This window comes from Lynx rufus, unplaced genomic scaffold (assembly GCF_022079265.1).
Source record: "Lynx rufus isolate CCGP_SWC_20201006 ecotype Redwood Valley unplaced genomic scaffold, mLynRuf1.p SCAF_8, whole genome shotgun sequence".
NCBI lineage: Eukaryota > Metazoa > Chordata > Mammalia > Carnivora > Felidae > Lynx > Lynx rufus.
In genome coordinates, this window is record NW_025814896.1 from 119,841,899 (window position 1) to 119,859,840 (window position 17,942).

At 59.7% G+C, this 17,942-nt stretch overlaps 2 protein-coding genes across 5 annotated transcripts in view; one reads left to right on the top strand and one right to left on the bottom strand.

The window, feature by feature from the left end:
* OTOF (otoferlin) overlaps nt 1–15,366 on the top strand; it is a 93,291-nt gene extending 77,925 nt beyond the window's left edge. The window contains exons 29-47 of one of the 4 annotated variants that reach the window (XM_047068713.1): nt 91–253; nt 759–889; nt 2,433–2,462; nt 2,846–2,977; nt 4,988–5,054; nt 5,915–6,051; nt 6,177–6,311; nt 6,625–6,762; nt 7,098–7,225; nt 7,324–7,494; nt 8,148–8,308; nt 8,982–9,124; nt 9,508–9,596; nt 11,218–11,316; nt 11,448–11,689; nt 11,805–11,983; nt 12,075–12,175; nt 12,663–12,773; nt 14,398–15,366. In XM_047068713.1, the coding sequence (XP_046924669.1) occupies nt 91–253; nt 759–889; nt 2,433–2,462; nt 2,846–2,977; nt 4,988–5,054; nt 5,915–6,051; nt 6,177–6,311; nt 6,625–6,762; nt 7,098–7,225; nt 7,324–7,494; nt 8,148–8,308; nt 8,982–9,124; nt 9,508–9,596; nt 11,218–11,316; nt 11,448–11,689; nt 11,805–11,983; nt 12,075–12,175; nt 12,663–12,773; nt 14,398–14,467 (2,427 nt within the window). In that variant the 3' untranslated portion in view covers nt 14,468–15,366. Of the gene's footprint in view, nt 1–90; nt 254–758; nt 890–2,432; nt 2,463–2,845; nt 2,978–4,987; nt 5,055–5,914; nt 6,052–6,176; nt 6,312–6,624; nt 6,763–7,097; nt 7,226–7,323; nt 7,495–8,147; nt 8,309–8,981; nt 9,125–9,507; nt 9,597–11,217; nt 11,317–11,447; nt 11,690–11,804; nt 11,984–12,074; nt 12,176–12,662; nt 12,774–14,286 lie in introns of all 4 variants that reach the window. The other 3 variants (XM_047068714.1, XM_047068712.1, XM_047068711.1) reach the window with 3 other exon arrangements.
* A 536-nt stretch (nt 15,367–15,902) lies between these two features.
* Nucleotides 15,903–17,942, bottom strand: part of DRC1 (dynein regulatory complex subunit 1) — a 42,071-nt gene continuing 40,031 nt past the window's right edge. The window contains exons 15-17 of the mRNA XM_047069610.1: nt 17,756–17,899; nt 17,297–17,399; nt 15,903–16,111 (exon numbers count right to left, since the gene is read on the bottom strand). Of these exons, the coding sequence (XP_046925566.1) occupies nt 16,055–16,111; nt 17,297–17,399; nt 17,756–17,899 (304 nt within the window). The 3' untranslated portion in view covers nt 15,903–16,054. The remainder of the gene's footprint in view (nt 16,112–17,296; nt 17,400–17,755; nt 17,900–17,942) is intronic.

The window sequence follows — 17,942 nt, forward strand, 5'->3', positions numbered from 1 at the left end:
CGGGGCGGGGTGCGGCTGGTGTGGCTGGGGGTGGCCCGGCTCCTCGGGGCCCCCCTTGAGCCCGGGCTGCCCTCGGCCCACATCCCCCAGGACCTCCCGGAGAACGAGCTGCTGCACCCGCCCCTGAACATCCGAGTGGTGGACTGCCGGGCCTTCGGCCGCTACACCCTGGTGGGTTCCCACGCCGTCAGCTCTCTGAGGCGCTTCATCTACAGGCCCCCAGACCGCTCGGCGCCCAACTGGAACACCACGGGTACGGCCACACCCCGAAGCCCGGGCCCGGCTGCATCGGCCCACGGGAGGGGCTCCTGCCCGCAGTCCAGGCCTCGAAGCCAAGCCGCCAGCTGGCTCCGCAGGGGGCATCCCCAAGTGGGTGTGGGGGAGGCCAGGGGAGGCCCCAACCCGGGGGCCAAGGCTACCTTTGGCCGCCCCTCGCTCTAGAGCCAGAAAGGGCTGGAGCCAGACACAACCTTAGAGGGCCCCGGGGGCAGGTGGCTTCCTTCACCGGCTCTTGGAGGAGACCCAAGCCTCCCTTCCAGCCTCCCTCCCAGCCCAACCTCCCCTGTTTCACTGCAGCTCAGCCTTCTCTCTGGCTCCCTTTCTGCCTCTCCGTATGCCCAACTGCTCTGTCCCTCCCTCTTGCCTCAGAAAGTTCCAGAATCAGCTTTAGGCCTCTGGTCCTTCCAGCCACTTCCGACTCTCACTGTTACTCCTGCTCCTTTCTGTCCGTCTGCCTGTCTGTCCATCTCTCTGTCCAGGCAGGCTCCCTCGGGGTCGCCGTGTGCTGTGCGATGGCGGTCCCTCCTCTCACCCCCCAGGGGAGGTCGTGGTGAACATGGAGACAGAGGTGCCTGTCCGGAAGCTGGAGACCATGGTGAAGCTGGACGCGGTAAGGCGCGTGGGGTCAGTCCTGCGCCTGCTGGGAATGTGTGACACTTCTCGCGAGCGGGGCCGCCTCCTTTGGCATGTCACGGTCGAGGGCCCACCCTGGCTACGTGTGCAAGCGGTCCATCCAAACACTGTCCTGGAATGTAAGACTGTCGGTCCTGCGTGTGCATGCCTGAGTGTGCATGTGAACGTGCGCACGTGCACGAGCGAGTGGTGTGCACGTACGAGAGACAGAGGGAGCAGTGACCGTTTGAGGTGATAGCCTGTAATTATTTTTACTCCAACAAGCCACACCACGTAGACACTAGGCTCCTTGTGTGAACACCAGCGTTCTTTCCAGAAGGTCCCTGGGTTTCCATCCCAGCCTTTAAAGAGCAGCCCTGCCTAGGCCTGGGCTGGGGAAGGATTTCCAGGTGGAAGCTCCTTCTTCCTCTTGGTCTTGGGACTAGGGGACGTTTATCTGCCAGAGGGGGACCTGGCCTCTGGGGTTTAGATGCAGAGATGGCACCTGCAGAGAGAAGGCCTGAACCAGGCCATCCTGAGTCCAGACAGCACCAAGGGGCTGGATGTGGGCTTCTTCCCTACCACATTATCTCCATCCCGTTCCTGACCTCACGTGCTCCACACAGCCTGGGGCTCCTCCTAGCTTCTGAGGTCTGAGCTTGGTCTGAAATGACCTTCCCTTGGCCCACAGTCCTTACTTAACCCCACAGAGTCCCTGCCGGCTGGCTGAGTTAGCACTGGGCATGGTTCTCAGGAAAGGGGAGCAGGTACGGGCCAGGGCCTGGCCCACAGCACTGCCGGGAAAGCCCGCTGCTGGGGGGCTGGGCCTGGAGATCCCACGACCCCTCGGCTCCCTCCCCGGGGGCTCCTCCTGGGGCTGGGGGTGGGCCCTGTCATTTCAGACCATCTTGTTCACTGATGGACAGCACAGGCCCAAGGACAGCACAGGCCCAAGCTTCGCCACCTTTCCCCAGGCCCTGGGCTCTGCTGGGGCGTTTTCACCAGGGCCCTCTTCAGCTACGCATTTGCGTGTGCCTCCGCTAAATTTTTAAAGCCCTTGCCCTGGTAAGGGGGGAGAGTAGGGTTGAAGTTGACCCTGTCCGGCCATCGTTACCGAACTCCCAGCACATGTGGGTCAGGCTCCCTGCCCAACCCTCAATGCCCACCGAAACCATCTGGGGGGTTTACAACTGTGCAGGTGCCCAGCCCCCACATTTGGACTCAGTGGCAACGTGGCACTGATCGTTTGTAAAGCCCCCCCCCCCCCCGCCCCGGCGATTCTGACGTGTAGCCGGGATTGAGAGCCACCGTCCTTGAAAGTCTGAGGAGACATCTGCCAAGCGGACCTTTTTCAGGTTCACCAGGCAGTGTGCTCATGTCAGGGCAAGGCCCACAGAGCACAGGGGCTCGTGGTGAATGGCCCTGCACGAGGTCCCTCTCAGCTCCCGCTCTTCTCCTCTCCTCTCCTGGATGGACACCGCCAGCCGCTTCACGCCCTTGGTAGCTAATTCTGCCCCTGTCTCCTTGGTTCCCCTCTGCAGACTTCTGATGCCGTCATCAAGGTGGATGTGGTGAGTGCGGGCCCATCGGGGGCTTTGGGGAGAGAGGACCCTGCAGTGACATAGGGTATCAGGCCAAGGGGCCTGACATCAGGGACTGAGTCACTCCCCGGCCCCTGGATGCTCGGGGCCAGCACACCCTTCTGAAGAGGCAGAAGGAGAGAACTACTCAGGCAGCAAAGCCCCTCACATTGACAGGTCATGAGCCTCTCTGGGCCATGGCATCCTCCTCCACAAAACATGGCCCTTGACCCTTTGACATTGGTGGCCCCAAGAAGCCTCACGGAGTCTAAGGCTTCCCAGAATGGATGGGGGACCCCTGGATGGTCTAGGGCCCTGGGAATGGCCAGGGAGCAGGGATGTATGCGGGACTCTGGACCTGGCCACCCCTCCAGGCTGACGAGGAGAAAGAGAAGAAGAAAAAGAAGAAAAAGGGCAGCTCAGAAGAGCCAGAGGAGGAGGAGCCCGATGAGAGCATGCTGGACTGGTGGTCCAAGTACTTTGCCTCCATCGATACCATGAAGGAGGTGAGGCCTCAGGCCTGGGCTGGGGAGCCAAGGAGGAATGGGGCTAGGGGAGGTGACCCAAACTCCACATCGGCCCCTCCAATCCAGCTTCTTTCCCATCCCCACCAGGGCCAGTTCCCCGACTCCATCAACATGAGCTTGGAGCACACTTGTTTCACATCCTTCAAGTTCTAGCTCAGGCCCCACCTCTTCCAAAATGGTGGTCCAGTCTACCTTCCCTGGCCAGGTTTCCTCTTGTCTTCACTCACTCACTCCACAAACATCTCTTGAGTATGTATGATGAGTCAGACACCTTCCTAGGTACTGTGGGAGCCAAAGATAAGTCCATACCTGCCCTAAGGAGCCCTCGGTCTACTGGGCAAATGGACACGGAAGCTGCTACACTACAGTGTGATGACAAAGCCAGAGCAATGCCTGGGGGAGTCAGAGAAGGCTTCCCGGGGAAGGTGACCTTTGAGGAAGAAGAGAAACATGTACGCCGAGGCCGAAAGGGAGCAATGGTTTCTTAGTAGTTCCTGCACCTCCTCACAATGCTTCATTCTGCACATCTCAGTCACTGTGGCTGTGAAATATTCTTCCCCGACTGTGCGCATTCAGCTTCTGTCTGCTGACACTGACTGCAAGTTCCAGAAAGTGCATTTCTCTTCTTCCTCACGTGTCCCTCTCCCTGGCTCAGGGCACTCCCTAGCTCAGGGCACTCCCCGACTTACTGACCGACCAGGAGGGACATGTGCCCATGATTGTGCTTCCTCAGTAGGACCTGAGCTGATCCAGTCATCCTCTCTCCCCAGGCCCTTTCTGTGGCCCAGGCTGTGTGCAAGGTTTCCGATGCACGTTAGTTAGCAGGCTAAGCTGCTTTAGCAAGTTAGATTGGTGTGAACAAGACAGAAGCTTCTTTCTGTCTCACATAATGTCTCAGAGAGTGGAGTTAGGCTGGTATGGTGACATAATGGTGGCAGGCACTAAGACCCTGCCACTTGTTACTGGCATCTGTGTGGTTGGAGATGACTCACCCTCACGTCCGAACACCAGTGCTCAGGAAAGGGCAAAGAGAAGAGAAGGAAGCATAGCCCTTTCCTCTTAAAGCCCCAACCTAGAGGTTGCACATATCACTTCCACTCATGTTGGCCTAAATCTAGTCCCTGTAGCCACACTTAGCTGCTAGGGAGGCTGGGAAATGTAATCTTTACCTACATGCCTGTGTGTCCAGAAAAGCTTCTAAAACTCAGGAAGGCAGATAATTGGGGGTCGCCTAGTAGTATCTTCTCCCAACATCATCTCCTGGATTCAAGCTGGCCAGGCTCGAGCTCCAAGGGGCTGCCTGTTGACTCCTGGTGTCTAATCCTGTAATTTGCATAGGTTACCACCAGGTGGCGCCTTGGTTGAAACCCGGGGATTTAGTTCCCAGCAGGTGCAGTGAACTGGGTAGAACAGAGAGCACATTTTTTCGTATTCAGTTATGCTTTTCTACTATACTTTTTCTATTAAAAAAAAAAAGAATACCACTAAGAATCAACATTAAAGGGCATTTTATTTTTAAGTGGTGCACAATTTAAAGAATCATAAACTCCTGACCACAGTTGGTCATACTGTACACAATATCATAAACTTTTTTAACCCACTTACACAGAGTGCATGATGGGTTTGAACCCCAATAGGAAAAAGCGTCTGTTTCTTTTTTTTTAATTATTTTTATTTGTTTATTTTTTAAGAGAGAGAGAAAGGGAGAGAGAGAGAGTGCAGGCCGGGGAGGGGCAGAGCGAGAGGGAAAGAGAAATCCCAAGCAGGCTCCGTGCCGTCAGTGCAGAGCCCGATGTGGGTCTAGAACTCACAAACCGCGAGATCATGACCTGAGCCAAAACCGAAAGGCCAAGACCCAACCAACTGAGCCACCCAAGCACCCCCAAAAGTTTCTAAGCATTTAAGACTGGTCTGAGACCACAGGATGGGGTCGAAAGACCCCTCCCCAGGAAGCCGACCTTCTCTCCTCTTCACCTCATCTTTTGGCAGCAACTTCGACAGCAAGAGGCCTCCGGCATTGACTTGGAGGAGAAGGAGGAGGTGGAGAACACGGAGGGTGAGCCCGGGACCCTGGGTCTCTGCCTCCCTGCTGCCCTGGAGGGCTGGTTCCTCGACCCGCCACCCCAGCTGCTTGTCTTTCCCAGCCCAGGGCCCTGCGCCTCTCTAGCAGCCAAGGGCAGCTATCACCAGCCATCCCTGGGCACCAGGGGGCAGGCGTGGGCTCTAATCTAGAGTGACCGGTTCAGCCACCATGGTGAGAGACATTTACAGCCACAGAACAACAGAGCTTCAGCGTTTTCCAGGCCTTTTCCATGGAACGCTATTAATGGGTATTCCAGAGGGAGAAGAGGATTCTTTGGTCAAATGGATTAAACAGGTCTCTTGGCACAGGACTTCCCAGTGCCTTTAATATGCAAATGTTATTATAAGTCTCTAAAAGGAAGATAGAATATAAAATATTTCCCCAGCTTCTTTGACCACAATAGGCACTCTCTTCTAACACATTCCAAGAACATCCACAGCGGCTGTTCCACTGAGTGCGGTTTGGGAAATGCTGGTGTAGAATAGCCCTCTGGATATGACAGACGAGCAGATTGAGGCCAGAGAGGAAAGTGCTGTGTGGCTCAGGCCTCCCAACTCAAGACCCACGCTCCTTCCCTGCTCTGCTCTGCCAGAGGGCACGGCAGCGGTCTTTGTACACAGTCCCAGTGTGGCTTTATGGGTGCCCTGCACCCACCCGTGGGAGACAGGCATGCCAGGGAGTACTGTCTGCATCTTACCGATGAGTACACAGGGCCCAGAGGAGTTACATCAGCAAAGTCAATTAGCAGCCGATCTGGGTCTCTAACCCAGAACTTCCTGCTTCATCGTTTCTGCCCCAAACTGACCAGGGCCTCCTTTTCTGGTTCTGGCCAGGCCTAAAGGGGCCGATGAAGGGCAAGGAGAAGGCAAAGGCGGCGAAGGAGGAGAAGAAAAAGAGAACCCAGAGCCCCGGCACTGGCCAGGGGCCTGAGGCCCCAGAGAAGAAGAAACCCAAGATTGATGAGCTTAAGGTGAGGGTCTGGGGGCAGACCCACCAGGGGTGTGGGGTCCTGCCTGGGGCGGGGGGGGGGGCAGATGGGACAAGACGGGGCGCAGTGGTCGTGCCGTGTCCCCCTGATGGCCTGGCCTGGCTCAGGTGTACCCCAAGGAGCTGGAGTCTGAGTTTGACAACTTTGAGGACTGGCTGCACACTTTCAATCTGCTGCGGGGCAAGACGGGGGATGACGAGGACGGTTCCACGGAGGAGGAGCGCATCGTGGGCCGGTTCAAGGTGAGGCAAGGAGTGTGCGCCCAGGCCCTGAGCATCGTACCCCTTGCCCACCAGCTCTTCTCCCCACCCCAAGCCCAGGGCCAACAGTCAAGTGGAACTGTCAGCTGCCCTGATTTGTAAACATGAAAATATTTCTATGCTGCTTAAAAAAAAGCATCTGCCCTGAGTGCCCCACCCCCAACGTTGCCCTGGCCACTCCCTCCTGAGCCCCTGGACCCCCTCAGATCCATCAACCCTGAGCACAGGATGCCATCCCTCTGTACTGTGGACCGTTTGGAACGCTACCCTCGCCTGAGCCCCTGCCTTGCCCCAGGGCTCCCTCTGCGTGTATAAAGTGCCACTCCCAGAGGACGTGTCCCGGGAAGCCGGCTACGACCCCACCTACGGCATGTTCCAGGGCATCCCCAGCAATGACCCCATCAATGTGCTGGTCCGAGTCTATGTGGTCAGGGTAAGACTCCCCTCGAATCCCCTCCCCCAGGTCTCCCAGTCCTCCTGCCCAGGAGGCGCTAAAGCAGCGCTCTAAAGTGTCAGTGTAAAGTGTCACAGCCCCAACTGGGAGGCACCACAGAGGTCACCTGGCCTAGTTCCCACCTTCTCTAGAGGAGGAAGCCAAGACCTGAGATGGGCGACGACTTTTGCCCCAGGTGACACAGCAACTCTCCTTTCTCCGGTCCAGTGCTCCCGCCCTTTGCTATCACGGGACCATCAGAGAGGGGTGAGGGCACTGGAAGGCGAAGAGGGTGTGTGGGAAGCCTGCTCAGGAGCACCCCTCCCCCACCCCAGGCCACGGACCTGCACCCCGCAGACATTAACGGCAAAGCCGACCCCTACATTGCCATCCGGCTGGGCAAAACTGACATCCGAGACAAGGAGAACTACATCTCCAAGCAGCTCAACCCTGTCTTTGGGAAGTAAGGCCTCCTGGCGGCCCACGGGCCACCGCCCCCACTGGCCCCACCCGGCTTCCCCGGCCAGACACCCTCAGTCCTTCTAACCCCCACCCCGCCAGGTCCTTTGACATCGAGGCCTCCTTCCCCATGGAATCCATGCTGACAGTGGCCGTGTATGACTGGGATCTGGTAGGCACCGATGACCTCATCGGGGAAACCAAGATTGACCTGGAGAACCGCTTCTACAGCAAACACCGGGCCACCTGTGGCATCGCCCAGACCTACTCCATGTGCGTGGGGCGGGGGGCAGGGGCGGGGCAGGGGCAGGGGCGGGGCAGGGGCGGGGCGGGCGCACCTGCAGCATCTTGACTCCGAAACCCAAGACTCAGAGATCGTGGTCTGGGAAGGTGGATATATTACAGTTTCGGTCCCAGTCCAGGCGTCCATCCGTACAGACCGAGCAGACCACAGATGCTAACACAAGGAGAGAGCCGGGGGCGGGGGCGGGGTGGGGCTTCTAGGACAGGGGAGGCCGGGCAAGGAGAGAACCCCAGGGCTGGGAAGAGGCCAGGCAGAGGCCACTGGGGATCCAGCCAGTCTCTGCCACTGACAGGCTGTGTGACTTTCGACACGTCCCCAAAGTCTCTGGTTACCAGTGTCCTCGTGGGAGTCTCTGAAGCTCCAGAGGAGAGGGCACAGTTGGGGAATGGATTGGGCTGTGTTGAGGGAGGCTGAAAGCTCATCCTCAGGACACGGGACATGTGAGGCTGGAGCCTGGGGTAAGAGGGATCAGCCTCGAGCAGCCCTAGTGTCTCGGGCAGGGCCTGCTTGCTGACATGGGGCAGCAGCCAACTTAAGAGAACTGGCGGGAACCAGCTGCCACCGGGGGATGGGCCCCAGCCCCACCCTGAGCCCCACGAAACCTGTGTGCCCCCTCCCACAGACATGGCTACAATATCTGGCGGGACCCCATGAAGCCCAGCCAGATTCTGACCCGCCTCTGCAAGGAGGGCAAAGTGGACGGCCCCCACTTTGGGCCCCCCGGGAGAGTGAAGGTGTCCAACCGTGTCTTCACTGGGCCCTCCGAGATCGAGGACGAGAACGGTAACGAGGCGCTGGACACGGGGGGTGTCAGAGGCCAAGAGGGACCGACGCTTCCTGCGGCAGGACTTCAAGGCCTAGACTGGGGCGTCCTTAGACCCTCTGCCCATCAGCCTTGCGCCCCGCTCCCCTCTGCCCAGCCTCTGCCCTCCGGCACAAGCTCCTGCACACTTGTTGCCTTCTCTCTCCCTCCCAGAATTCCTGTGGGGTAGGGAGGTTCTTCCCATTCTACAGTGATTTGCCCAAAGTCACGTGGCCCTTCGGGGGCAGAGTGAGGGTGTGGGCCCAGGTCCCAGCTGACTCTCCCCACTCCTTTGTCACGTGGCACTTCCAGAGAACAGGAGACGCGTGCTGCGGAACTCATGCTGCGGCCCCGCAGGGTGCTGAGACAGGAAGTGGATTCCTCCCCTCCCTGCCCTCACAGCCCAGCAGGATTCTCTGGTCAGATTCCCCAGGCAGGGGAAACCCAAGAGCACAGGTCCCGCTGGGCCCCATGGGGCAGCTGAGAACTCGGGCAAGCCACGCTGCCCCTGTGCCTCAGTTTCCCCAACAGTAAAAGGAGACAGTATGGATGAGTGATGGCTCAGGGGCCGCTCTGTGCCCCCGAGTCTAGCCCCAGCACGGGTCTCTTGCTGTGCTGAGGCCCTATGTGCCGCTGACCCACCGGCACCCACAGGTCAGAGGAAGCCTACGGAAGAGCATGTGGCTCTATCTGCCCTGAGGCACTGGGAGGACATCCCCCGCGTGGGCTGCCGCCTGGTGCCCGAACACGTGGAAACCCGGCCCCTGCTCAACCCTGACAAGCCAGGCATCGAGCAGGTGATGCTCGCCAGGCCTAGATCCGAGGTTCTTTGGTATCTGGGATCAGGGAGTCCCTACCTGGGCCCATAAAAATGGATCCTCCAACTATTTGCTGCCTTCCCAAAAGCCTGGAAGGCACTTTCCTAGCATGGCCCCTCACGGTAACTCCAGGGGCCTGTGTCTTTCCTTTGAGTGTGAGCCCCATGAGCTCAGGTGCAGCCTGCAGTGTCTCCCTTAGACGCTGTGATTGGCTGTTGGTGAGGTCATAGGGATTCTGGCGTCCAAGGACGAAAACTGATGAACCGGGTCCTGAGGGAACAAAGGTTGGGAGGGAGGAGAGCTGGCCTTCCTGGGCAGGGAGGGAGTCCCTGGGGAGATCTACCACGCCCTCTCTTCCATAGGGCCGCCTGGAGCTGTGGGTGGACATGTTCCCCATGGACATGCCGGCCCCTGGGACGCCTCTGGACATCTCCCCCCGGAAGCCCAAGAAGTGAGCTTCTGGGGCCCAGCACTACCTCCCCCATCTCTCGTCCCTCCCCCCGTGGCCTTCATTCCCGTGGGATCCCCAGGCCCAGACCACCTGCATCACCTTGGTCAGTGGTGTTTCCCATGTGGCCTTCAGGGGGGGAACAGGGCAACCCATGGAGACAGCTATGGGGCCTACCCTAGGTGGGTCCCCTTTGCCAAGGCACAGCCACCCCCCCAGTGTGCGGGCAATGAGGTGATGTGTACTCACCAGCACCCTCCAGGGGACTCTCTTCCTCACAGCGGCATCACCCCTGAGAGCCCGCTCCCCTTGTCCCCACTCCAGGCTGTCATTAAGCTCTGCCAGGTTTTCTTTACAAGTGTTTAATGTTTATTTATGTATTTATTTTTGAGAGAAAGAGAACAGAATATGAGCAGGGGAGGGGCAGAGAGAGAGGGAGACACAGAATCCGAAGCAGGATCCGGGCTCCGAGCTGTCAGCACAGAGCCGGACATGGGGCCCGAACTCACGAACTGTGAGGTCGTGACCTGAGCCAAAGTCGGACACCTAACCGACTGAGCCACCCAGGCTCCCCAAGCTCTGCCAGGTTTTCTTTAAAACCCTTGCCGAGGAGGTATGTAGGAGTGAGCGCCTGGAAGAGGGGGGGCGTTGATAGAGTGGAAAGAGCACTGGATCAGGAGCCAGGCCACCTGCCTCTCCTAGTTGGCCCTGGCCAGGTCATTTTACCTCTCTGGTCCTTGTTTTCCCATCTGGAAGACGGCAGGATGGAGTTCCTGCCGCTTCTAACATCCTAGTGCCTGGAACCAGGGCCAACTGCACGGGTGGGGAAGTTGCACAGACCCCACACTCAGAGGGGCCCCACACTCACTTCAAAATGGCAATGTTTAAATTCTTAATGATTTTTTTAATAAAGGGCCCCACCTTTCCACTTTGCACCGGGCCCTGCAAATCATACGGCAAATTCTGCCTGGAATCGCCTCCAGGTCTGAGGTCACAGGTGTGCTGTCCCAGGGATGGCCACCAGGGGACACCCGACCCCATTGTGTCACCTGGGACTTGCAGTCCGGGCGAGAGCCCCACTCTGAGGAAGGCGGAGGGGGCGACCCAACCTCACTCGTAAAGGCTGAAATGTACCTATTTATAATGACAATTACACCGCAAGGGGGAAAATCCTCTTCTGGGACAAGGACCTAAAGGAAACCAGATGCCATGAGCATGCCAGCTGCTGGGCCCACACGTAAACTTGTGTTAGGCACAGTGTCTTCCGGCCTCTGGAGACCGAGTTCCTGCTGAGCCACCCCGCAGCAGCCACCCCTGCCCCTCCCAGGCCTGAGTCAGCCTCCCTGCCCGGGAGCGTGCTTTGTCCTGGAGAGCCGGCCAGTCGGGCTTCCCCTAGGGTTCTCCTCACGACAGCCATGCCGGCCGGCTGACCCTCTCTCCCTCACCCGGGTCCCCTCCGCTCCCCTCCTTGCCCTCTTACCCGAATGGGCTCTCTGCACCCCAGCCTGGGCCAGCTCCCATGCTCACGAGTCCCAGCACTCCCCTCAGGTACCTGCCCCATCTACACCAAGACCCTGGGGCCGCCCCCACCCCCAGACTGCGAGCCAGCCTCTCCCCTGCCCAGGTATGAGCTCCGGGTCATCGTGTGGAACACAGACGAGGTGGTCCTGGAGGACGATGACTTCTTTACTGGGGAGAAGTCCAGCGACATTTTTGTGCGGGGGTGGGTGAGAGGGCCCCTGGCTGGGGGGTAGGGGTGCTGGGACGGGTGAGCCCACCTTCCCAGGAGGCCAGGGAGGAGGGAGGGGGCTCCCTGCGGGTGGCCGCGGGTCTGGAGCTAATGGCACCCGGCAGGTGGCTGAAGGGCCAGCAGGAGGACAAGCAGGACACGGACGTCCACTATCATTCCCTCACCGGCGAAGGCAACTTCAACTGGCGCTACCTGTTCCCCTTCGACTACCTGGCCGCTGAGGAAAGGATTGTCATCTCCAAGAAGGAGTCCATGTTCTCCTGGGACGAGACTGAGTACAAGATCCCCGCGCGGCTCACCCTGCAGATCTGGGATGCGGACCACTTCTCCGCGGACGACTTCCTGGGTGCAGGGCTGGGGAGCGGAGGGGTAGGGCAGGGGGAGGCAGGGGCGGAGGGAGCCCACCCCGGTGGGGATCAACGGGACCCAGGCTGTCAGAGCTGACTCCAAGGTTGCCACAGGGGCCATCGAGCTGGACCTCAACCGCTTTCCCCGGGGCGCCAAGACAGCCAAGCAGTGCACCATGGAGATGGCCACGGGGGAGGTGGACGTGCCCCTGGTTTCCATCTTCAAGCAGAAGCGCGTCAAAGGCTGGTGGCCCCTCCTGGCCCGCAATGAGAACGATGAGTTCGAGCTCACGGTGGGGACCGCCACGGCTCCCGCGGAGGGCGGGGCAGGGCTGGGCCGCGCACCCCGCCTGAGCCCTAGGATCCTTCTGTTCCTTTCCGCAGGGCAAGGTGGAGGCAGAATTGCATCTACTGACAGCGGAGGAGGCAGAGAAGAATCCGGTGGGCCTGGCCCGCAATGAACCTGACCCTCTAGAGAAACCCAAGTGAGTATGCTGCCTTGCCTGGCGCCCCTGCCACGCTGGTCCCTGGGGCCATGGGGGCAGGAAGGAGGGGCCAGAACCTTCTGGACTTCTTGCTCCCACGCTGCAGGCACCTCTGGCGTTCTCCAGCCCTTTCAGGGCGGTAGCCTCATTGCGAGGGAGCCTCCTCCCTTCTCCGCTTCCGCCTGGAATGCACCCCTCGCTCTGAACCCGGGCACGGGCGACCGGGCTTCCGTGCAGGGGATCAGCCCCTCTCCCAGGGAAGGCCCCATTTCACAGACTGAAACGCTCTTCCTCGTTTTTGCCAGAAGCGAGCGGGCTGGGGCCCCAGGGGGGCCCTGATGGCTGGGGAGGTGCCGGGAAGTGCGCACGCTCAGCCCAGGGTGCTCAGCCCAGGGTCGCCCCCCTGTTGCAAGACCCCTGACCACACCCTGAGCCTTCATCCTCTGTGTCCTCTCTCCGTGCTCCCTCTGCCCTCTCGCTGCTCCAGGCGGCCAGACACGAGCTTCATCTGGTTCTTGAACCCTCTCAAGTCTGCCCGCTACTTCCTGTGGCACACAAGCCGCTGGCGGTTCCTCAAACTCCTCCTCCTCCTCGCCCTCTTCCTCTGCTCTGTGCCTGGCTACCTGGTCAGGAAGACCCTGGGGGCCTGAGCCTGGCATCCTGCTGGCTCTGGTCCTCCTCACTTCTTCCTCCGGACCCAGGGCCGATGAGCTTGGCAGCATGCGGAACACACACACACACACACGCACACACGCACACACACATGCACACACACACAGGGCACGCACACACACAGGGCATGCAGACACACACAGCAACTTGCAAGCTGTCAAACGGTACCACGGGCTCTCAGAACTCAAATCACTGTTTTACATGAGTGCGTGTCAGGCCAGAGAGGCGAAGCAACTCGCCTAAGGTCGCCCAGCAGATTAGGGCTAAGACTCAGCCTCGGCTTTCAAATTGCCACCCAGTCTTCTGAGCACCACCCCACCTCCTGTCCTCGTGACAGACCAACAGATACTAACCCAGGGCCATTGGCAGAAAGAGTTGACATGAGGACAGGGAACGGGGAGAGGGTTTGGCTAGGATTAGCCAGCGAGGCCTGACTAGTTCCTACCAGCATTCCCCTCCGGGCCCAGAGCCATTTTCTGCCAGGCAGGGCGGTAAGGAACCCCATCCAGTTCCCACATTTTTGCAGCCAGCTGAGCGGCTATTCAGGGCCCGGGCACCACGCCTAGCGTTTCACATGCACTTTCTCTCCTTACCCTTTCACTGACCCCGGAGGCAGGGTCCACTAGGCACCCCACTGCGTAAAGGAGGAAACTGAGGCTCAGACAGGCGTCCAACTTGCCCGTCACCGCTAAGGCTGGAAACCAGGTGCCCTGCGCCTGGCTCTGGGAGGGCACGGTCTGTGTCCTCCGGCGGCCGCTGGCCCAGGAGGTTGAAAAAGCATACTGGAATTTTATATCTTGACATCTTACAAAACCTACCGTTCCTGTAACGTAAACCACAGAAGGTAAAGCTTAGCAAGCCCCTTTTGGCCGGGAGTCTGTGCAGAAGGCAGAGCCGTAACCCCACCCCGACAGCGGGCAGGTGGTTGAGTGTGGCTGGCGCCCCAACCGGGGCTCCTCAGACCCTGGGCGGGGCCTGGTGGGGCCAGAAGCCCCTGTTCCTCAGAAAAGGGGGAGAGGTTGAGGAACACGGATTCACAGAAAGACAACGGGGGCCGAGCCTGGAGCACGTACAACGAGCCGCTAAGTAGACGAGGTTCCCGGGAATCAGAACAGCCTGCAGCCCTGCGGCTGCGTCTTCACATGGTGAGCGGCCAAGGCCAAGGCCAAGGCCGCCATCGTCCAGGTGTTAGCTGGACGGCTGCCCCACTGCCAGAAAGCCCTCCGGGCCTGGGGAGGAGGCTGGGGGCCAAAGAGTCCCACCAAGCGCACAGGAACGCAAGCAGCAAACCTAGTGCTCAGAAAGGGCTAGAACCTGGCTCCGGCACTCACTACTTTGGGGACCGGGGCTGTGTCAGGGCCCGTGGGAGTCTAAGAAGGCTGAGGGCCTGGGGTGCCCTGGAGAGGCCCGCTGCCTGACCGCGGCTTCCCCTCCCCCAGCCGGCCTGACACCGCCTTCGTCTGGTTCCTCAACCCCCTCAAGTCCATCAAGTACCTCATCTGCACGCGGTACAAGTGGCTCATCATCAAGATCGTGCTGGCGCTGCTGGGGCTGCTCATGCTGGCCCTCTTCCTCTACAGCCTCCCTGGCTACATGGTCAAGAAGCTCCTGGGGGCGTGAAGCACCACTCCCACCACTACCGCCCCCCACCCCCCCCTCCCGCCTGGACCCGTGCCTTTGCCCCTCCTCTGGCGTGGACCTTGCACTCTCCCTGGGGAGCTCGAGAAGCCCAGTGCCCCCCCTCCCCTTGCAGCCTCCTGCTTGCTGGGCTGGTGACACCCCTGCCCCTGCTCCACCTGAGCCGGCTGCGGGCCTCACCCCACCCCTCCGGCCCCTGCCCGAGGGGTGGGAAGTGTGGGCAGGGGTGGGGGTCTGCCCCTCCTTGCTGAGGCACCACTTACTTCAGGCCCTGGCTCCGGGGAGGCCACCCCAGGTGCCCCCAAGGCCCTCCAGTGGAAGAGTAAAACTTTAATGGAATTGACTGAGAATCCCATCGTGGGCCAGTGCCCAGAGCTATAAAAAAGAAATGAGTAAGCAGAAAGCATCACCCTCCCTCCCCAACAGAATCCTGTGAGGACAGCCACACCACCAGTCTGTTCTGCAAACGTGGGCCAGGCCCTTCCTACCAATGGTGGGGAGGTGGCTTCTTCCTCCCTGCCCCCCTCTGAGAGTGGATCTTCCCCCCCCCCCCCCCCCCCCCCCCCCCCCCCCCCCCCGCTGCCCGGGAGACACCCTGGTGGGAGCACAAGCCCAGTCCCGGCCCTGCCTGTGGGTTTTTATCGCTTCCCAGAGCTTCCTCCGCCCGGACCAGTGCTCAGAAGCCTAGATGAGGAGCAGTGAGAGTGAACCCCTGTGCCCCACCCCCACCCCAGTGCCGACCCGCCCCGCCCCGCCCTGCCAGGACCTCATTTCGGCCAGGCAGGGGGATGGTACTTGCAGTGAGAGCTGGGTTTCTCTTGGCTGTTGTTCCTTTCTTGCGTGGTGATTTTTCTCTTAATAATAAAAGAATGAAACACTGAGCTGACAGGTCTCCAGTTGGCCAAGCTGGGGGACCAGGATAGGGGCGCGAGGTCTGTGAGCACTCTGAGGATGGCAAACTCAGGACCAGCTGGGCCCCTCTGGCTTTTCCCCTTTGGGTAAGTGGCCTCAAGGCCCAGGGCTGAAGGAGGGCCTAAGGCACTGGGCCACCTGCCCAGGACACCTGCCCAGGGCACCTGCAGGCTGCCCACAGGAGGAGCCTCACCCTATACCAGGTGGAACCAGGGACCCCAAAAACTCACAAAAAGGGTCCCAGGGACCCAGGACAGTCAGAACGCTTAAGACCTTGCAAGAGCCCCAAAGCTCCAGCCTCCACTCACAGACCTGCTCCAAATGCAAGAAGGAAGTCCCATGCCACCGGCCTGGGTCCAGTCTCACAGGGACACGCCGTTCTCATACCACAATCTGAGGTGGAGACAAAGTCCCCTCGTGACACAGAGGTGGGGTCATGGGCCAGGGTCTCACTGGACCCGACCTCTCTGAAAAGATTCAGCCACAACCTTTTAAAGACTTTAATTAATCACGACTACAGGATACAGGTAACCCCTCCCGTGGCCTATTTCCCAGTAGCTCTGGAAAATCCAGAGTAGTCCCAGGCAGCTCCCCAGGTGAAACGTGCCAGCCCCGGCACCCGCATACACCGTAACAGCAGCCTTTGGAGGTCCGGCTCTATTTGGTGGGCGCCCGTAACACCTGAGTTGGTGGAACATGCAATTCAGAGTTTATCTGGAAAAGAGAGAGTAAAGGTCATTACAGTTTCCCCAGGGCCCTCCTGCTTCACGACCTCTGCGGGTCAGGTGCATATGTCGGCTCTCCTAAGGGCTCCAAACCTCGGCAAGCGTTTCCCCCCCGCCAAGCGCTTCCGGATGCCTGGGAAAGCCCACGGTCTGCCTTCCTTTGGAAGAGGAGTCCTAAGGTTTCTTGTTTGGCTTCTGCTCCAGCTAGCTGACCTCTGGTAACGTTCTGAACCTTCTGCCCTGAGCCACTCTCTTACATCTTCCCTCTACCCCCTCCCACCACCTGCGCATCCCGTCCCCAGTCTAGCCCTGCCCTTCCTTCCTCCTCCCCCATCCTCTGCACACAGCGGCATCGACGACAGCATGGACAGTCCTCTAATGACTGTTACGGGGCCACACATCCCCAGTTCCCGGGCTTGTGGCTGGCCTCGGTCACCTCTCACACACACAGCTGATGATGGAGGGCGTACCCCCAGCCCAGGGTGTCATGACCCTCCCGGCCCACGGTCTCAGCGCCGCGTGAAGCATCCCACACTAGCACAGCAGAGCCAGCAACTCCGTTACGAAGGGATTCTAACCTTAGAAGCAGAGACGGTGAGATTCTTCCCTTGCAGGCCATGGGGAAGTTGCCCCAAATATCACCGGAGTGGGCAGGAGTGAGGACCGGGGAATACCTGCCCCAGCTGGAGCCTCCTCTCGCCATGTCACATCCCGGGCCAGACAATCTGGCCCAGCAGAGTGGGCAAGAGTCTCCCAGTTTCGATTCTCCTCTCTGGGAGAAGGACTTGTGCCCTATCGACCTCACAGAGGGGATGTTAAGACCAAAGAAGAAACTCCATAAGGAAGGGCTCTCTGGGCTGTGACGCTCTCGGCGGGGTCGGGTCCCGCTTCCGAGAGACATCCAACAAGCATCTGGCACCAAGGACCATGGGCATCAAAAGGGCACTATTACAACCCACACGTCCTGGAGGAGACTTCGGGCAGCGTCCAAAGTCCAAAGGACTCCCTTGTCCGATAATTCGGGCCCAACTTGAGGTGTGACGGTTGCTATGTCATGGCACATCCCAAGCGTCCCTTGCTTCCAGTGAGGGGTGGGACTCTACTTCCTAACATCGGCTCCAGTCCCGCTTCCTGCCACGGCCTCCTGCCCACCCTCCTCGTCCCCGTCGCCCACCTTGGAATCTAGATACTGCTGAAGCAGCATCTGGAGCTCTGTGTTCTGCCTCTCCAGGGAGTTGTTTTCTATCAGCAGCTTGGCCCTCTGCGTCAGGACGAGGCTTTGGGCGGAAAAATCCATTAGAGTCTCATCGAACCCTCCAAATCTACCAGGCAGGGGCCAGGATCTCTATGTCTCCGTGCCGGTTGGAGCTGGGAGAGGAGCCCCGAAGCTTCACCCACCCGAGCAACCTTCCTGCCCCGGTGTTAGGACCTAACACACCGGGCTAGGAACCGAATAAGGAGCGAGGGGCCAGCCACCCAACGCCACATGACCCCCCAACAGGAGCTTTCCCTCCAAAGACAGCTTTTGTCTCCAAGCCGGGGGGGGGTGGCAAATGTGGCCACCGCAAGCAGGATCCTTCTCCACCAACTGCCTGGCTCCCTCCTTCTCCTGGGCTGTGACCTACACACTCACTGGTATTTCTCCAAGGCCGTGTACAGAGCGTCCCAGAGGTTCTGCGTGGCGTAAGGGAGAACCGTGGCCAGGGCCTCCCAATACGCAGAGTCCTTCGAGGTATCTCGCACATACTTCACCACCTTCACTGGGGCCGGGGGGTCCCTGGGGGTTAAGAGCAGCAGTACCGTCACCCCCACCTGGCACC